At 40.7% G+C, this 5,181-nt stretch overlaps 1 protein-coding gene across 1 annotated transcript; it reads left to right on the top strand.

Annotated features, from left to right (window-relative positions):
- The first annotated feature begins 2,683 nt into the window (after nt 1-2,683).
- MC4R (melanocortin 4 receptor) lies at nt 2,684-4,437 on the top strand. The gene has a single exon (XM_085053952.1). It carries the CDS (start codon nt 3,116-3,118, stop codon nt 4,109-4,111), a length of 996 nt encoding a protein of 331 aa, XP_084910078.1. The 5' UTR covers nt 2,684-3,115; the 3' UTR covers nt 4,112-4,437.
- The last annotated feature ends 744 nt before the right edge of the window (nt 4,438-5,181 follow it).

Below are 5,181 nucleotides of genomic sequence, written 5' to 3'. Positions count from 1 at the left end.
AGGTTTAGTTTTTAAAATTTAATGAACAATTTAGAAAATATTTGTTAAGCAAAGCTCCTGTTGTCTATGAAATAGATAATCAAAATATTAGCATATTTTCAGGTACGAGAGAGCTAGGATACTTTGAACAATTTTAATATTATATGGTTTGTTTCTTATTAAATTGCAACCAGAGACATGTATCTATCTTTTACCATAGAAGTAATTTTCAATTACATACATCTTCTCCCATTTAAAAACAGTGCTCATATAGCTTGTTTTACCTTTTAGTTAGAGCAGTCTAAAGGTGCATCACCTCTTCAGTGATTCAACTAAGTTGCTAAGCTACCTTAAGTGTGCTGCTTCCAGTCATGTAACTTCATCCCACAAATACAAGTGGCAAGCACCAAAACAAAGGTGACCCAAGAATGCATAGCACAAGCAGAAATTTGGAGGCAGGTGATGGCTGTAGGTGGGAAAAAAAGTGTGCTTTTCTTTCCAAAGTTATAACCAATATTGCATTTTTATGACCACATCTAGAGAAAAATCAAGGATGGAGAATTTTCTGGATAGTTTCTGGATGAACAGAGTAAATGGAAAGATAAATGGGAATGGGAATGGGAATGGAGATAATGTGCAGAGAAAGGGAGGAGCCAGGAGAGGAATAGACAGACAGACAACTGGAACAAATAGGGCAGCACTCCCTGGAAGAAGCTTCTCTCTATTCTTGCCAGCCTCGCCTTCTGTATGTCCACCTAAGTAGGTGAAGGAGAGAGATTCCTGTGTTCTGGGCATTTCCAGCATGGAGAGGTTCACAAAAGAATGATGAGTGACTGCTTCCCTGGGATAACCTCAAGATTACACATTTCTGGATGCAGGTGTAGAAAAGATACTTTATATGGGGAGATGGTGTTGTCCCACATCAGTCTTTATACAATTTTTCTCACTGTCCTCACAGTGTGGCTGTGTTCCTTAAGGGCTGGGTGTTCAAGTCCTGTCTGTGGCAGGAGTTAGGGAATACTGTATACTGGCCCAAGGATCAGTAACTAGATAAAAAATCTTTTGAAATTCCGCCTTGCATTATGTCTTGACAGGAAAGCAAATCTCACCCTTTCAGCAGCAAACTATTTACTTCAAGCATGCTGGTGGTAAATGATGTTTTCCAAAATGACAAATGTGGGATTTCCTGTGCCTCAAGTTATTTTGTTTTTCTTGGTTGTTAATGTTTCATCTTTATGAAGCAATATGTCTGGGAAAGGGCCCAGAAAAAAAATTGACAGAGTCTTTTCTTCTGATATAGGCCTTCACAACCATAGGTCTACAGCAAATCCAAATGTGAAAGTAAAATCACACTTCACGCCGGTGCTGCAATGTTGAACACGGATAATCATGCTTCTACACATGTACTGTAATCCTGTAGCTCCTTATTAGCTGGTTCACTTTAAAACCAGCTAATACACAGAAGATGAAAACATTTTGAGAGGTTATAGGAAATTGACTTTGGCATCAGATACAGACACCTCCATAGCCTTCCTGGCAGTCGACTGGAAATGTTCCTTCAGTTTCCTCGCAAACATCACTCTTAGGTGCAGTGACTGACTTTCTTGTAGCCTCTATATCTTTAAAATCCCTCTGTATTTTAAACTTTGTTCAGAATGTTTATTTTTCAACCCTGTTACAGTGCTTGAAGATGTAACAGTAAAACAACTTTTGTCTTGTCTCTTCGTATTAATTTGTCATTCTTCTCCTCCTTATTCTCAAGAGCTTTTTCTGAGAGACTGCACACAAGCTAACTTTCAGCTCATGCCCAGTAAGCAGAGGGACATCCCTTTGCTTCAATGGACTTCTAGGAGATTTATTGATGCTTTTGTGTCATTACCATTGTATGAGCTCTATTTCTCACAAGCTGCAACTTTGTCTCCTGTTATTTTCCTTCATCACTTCTAAATACTGGGTTTTTTTCCTGCCCAATGTCTTAATTCCTGATGGTGAGAGGCCTTCTGAATCAGCTCCATCATATTTTCCTTCTCAAAACAAAGATTACCAAGAAGGCTATTTCTTGGAACAAACTACTTTATCTAGGACAGTTTATTAAGCCATTTGTGACTTTGGCTCATGTTGGTTTTGGTCCTTCTATTGCCTCCATTTCTTAAAACTTTTAAGAAGCTAAGAGGATATAATGCAACCTTTCAGCACATGTTGGAAATGGACAGCTAAGGCATAGAAAAACAGCAAGGCAAAGGAGAGCTGGGAGAGAGAACCCGAAGGAAATATGTATTCTTTTACTTCCCTTCTCTGTTCTTAGACACACATAAAAGGCAACACAAGTTTGTGCCCCAGAAGGAGCAAGAGTAAATTACGGTCTGAAAAATAAAAATCTGTCAGATCAGCAGCAGAAATTCTGTAAGATTGCAAGTCCAGTTCTTTAAGTTTGGTAATTGAAAATCAGTATTGAAATATTATTCAGAGAAGTTAAAGAGACACAAATCTCTTGTATCCTGTCTGCTTTCCTGTAGCTACTGATAACTTGTGCTGCATCTGCATCCACTGTGCAGTATGATGTTTCAGAAATGCTCAGAACCAGCAGCCCCTCCACTTTCTGCAGCTCCTGAGCCCCATTGGCTGGAAAGAAAAGCAGAGGCGGAGAGTACCCTGAATATTTTTCTCTTCCACACACAGTAAAACAGGCAGCCAGCATGCACTGTCTGACAGCGAGACTGGAGCTTGCAGTTTGAAAATAGTTCTTCCTCTGCAGCAGTCACTTGGGCATTTTATGGTCACATCTCTTTAATGGAAAGGACCAAGAAAAGCCTTGCAGCATCCCAGTGAACTAAACAGGAACTGACCATAGGGGAGAATTTGATGCAAATGTAGAGACTCTTGGGACTCTGTGACTGATCACCAAGGTAAATGTGATGATGATCAGAAACTGAATCTGGGAGAGTGTAAACCAGTTCTTCTGAGTCTGAAATCTTCTTTTTTCCACAGTAGTCAAAATGTTCTGAACTGCTGCCTGCCTTGGTCCTAGCTTATTTTTTATTTTTTTTCTCAAGCTGAAAAGGCAAAGAAGGTTTTCAAAGGAATGCAAAAGGAACAGGATTTTTAAAAGCAGGAAGCTGAAAGGAATCTCCACAAGATGAATTTCACCCAGCAGCGTGGGACACTCCAGCCTCTCCATTTCTGGAACCACAGCCACAGACTGCACGGAGGAGCCAGTGAGCCCAGCGCCAAGGGCCACTCCTCGGGAGGCTGCTACGAGCAACTCTTCGTATCCCCCGAGGTGTTTGTGACTCTGGGCATCATCAGCTTGCTGGAGAATGTCTTGGTCATTGTGGCCATAGCCAAGAACAAGAACCTCCACTCACCCATGTACTTCTTCATCTGTAGCTTGGCAGTGGCTGACATGCTAGTGAGTGTTTCCAATGGATCAGAAACCATTGTCATCACACTGCTCAACAATACAGACACAGATGCTCAGAGCTTTACCATAAACATTGACAATGTCATCGACTCAGTCATTTGCAGTTCCTTGCTTGCATCAATTTGCAGCCTTCTCTCAATAGCAGTGGACAGGTACTTTACCATTTTTTATGCCCTCCAATACCATAATATCATGACAGTGAAGCGTGTAGGGGTCATCATCACGTGCATCTGGGCTGCTTGCACAGTCTCAGGCATTTTGTTCATCATTTACTCTGACAGCAGTGTTGTCATCATCTGCCTTATTAGCATGTTCTTCACTATGCTCATTCTCATGGCATCCCTCTATGTGCACATGTTTATGATGGCTCGGATGCACATAAAAAAGATTGCTGTTCTTCCAGGGACTGGCCCTATTCGCCAAGGGGCCAACATGAAAGGGGCCATCACTCTCACCATCCTAATTGGAGTTTTTGTTGTGTGCTGGGCTCCATTTTTCCTGCACTTGATTTTCTACATCTCCTGCCCCTACAACCCTTACTGTGTGTGCTTCATGTCCCACTTTAACTTCTACCTCATCCTCATCATGTGCAATTCCATCATTGATCCACTTATCTATGCATTCCGGAGTCAGGAGCTCAGGAAAACATTCAAGGAGATTATATGCTGCTGTAGCCTGAGAGGGCTTTGTGATTTCCCTGGCAAATATTAAACTGTATGGATGGATATGTTGCTGTGTACACAACAGGCAGCACAGATTTCCAAGCTTTCAAATCCTCTTTCTCACCAGAATTTGGTTTAAATCTGTAAGAGTGAGCACCTCTTTCTGTCTCCCTTCCCTCTCATTCCTGTATCCCATTCACATGGAATTCTTATTTCTGTATAATGTTTATGATGTCTATAGTTTGCAATTTATTTGGCTGGAAAGAGAAGCAGCACTTCATACCAGTTTATCAGTAAGCAAATAAATGTAATGATGAATGTGAAATGCTAGCAAACATCAGCAGCTGTAAATGCCAACTGCTGGCAAAATAAATATCTTGCCTGACTTACAATGCATATTGGCTGATATTGTTCCTTATTTTGTTGGAGTAATTATAGCTATCCACTGCTTTATAGTCAGCTAAGAATAGAGCATATGCTTCTACATTAGTGGATTAAAGGTTTTCTGGAATAATAAAGCAGATTTTTCAGAAAGGCTAGTGAAACCAACAAGCTGCATTTATTCCTTCTCAACTTTTTTTTTGTTTTGTTTATTTGTTTGTTTTGCTTCACAGCAGGAATTCTGATCTTTGTTACAGTTATTGCCCAGAAGAAGATTTTTCAAACACTTACTACACAGACAATTGCATGCCTGGGCTTTGGGCTGGGTTTGTTTTCAAGATGATGATTTTTCTATGTCCTGAGACTACCTTTTTGCAAAGTTTAAATTGCTCCCTGGAGCATCAGGTAGTCCTGGATATATCTGCTAGGCTGGCACTAGGTAGCCTAGCTCCCTCCATTCAGCCATGAAACAGGTACATAATTAACTTTGACAGTGCCAGCACCAGTGTAAAAATTCACCAAGAGATTTATCTGTTGAAGATAAAGAGGGAACTTCAGTTGGAACATTCAGTCCTTATTCTGAGATGCTGTGGGGAACAAGGACTCTGTCCTTCAGATGAAAATATAATCTGGCAGCTGCTTGAATTTAATTCACCTTTGCAGGCATCCAATTGATGTGTTCTCAGTTTCACTCTAAAATTCCACTCTCCACAGGTTGTTTTAAGGACCTCAGGTCCC

The sequence above is a fragment of the Lichenostomus cassidix genome, chromosome 2 (genome assembly GCF_008360975.1).
Source record: "Lichenostomus cassidix isolate B80296 chromosome 2, HeHo_3.0, whole genome shotgun sequence".
NCBI classification, from domain to species: Eukaryota; Metazoa; Chordata; class Aves; order Passeriformes; family Meliphagidae; genus Lichenostomus; species Lichenostomus cassidix.
This window is presented reverse-complemented; position numbering and strand designations above follow the sequence as displayed.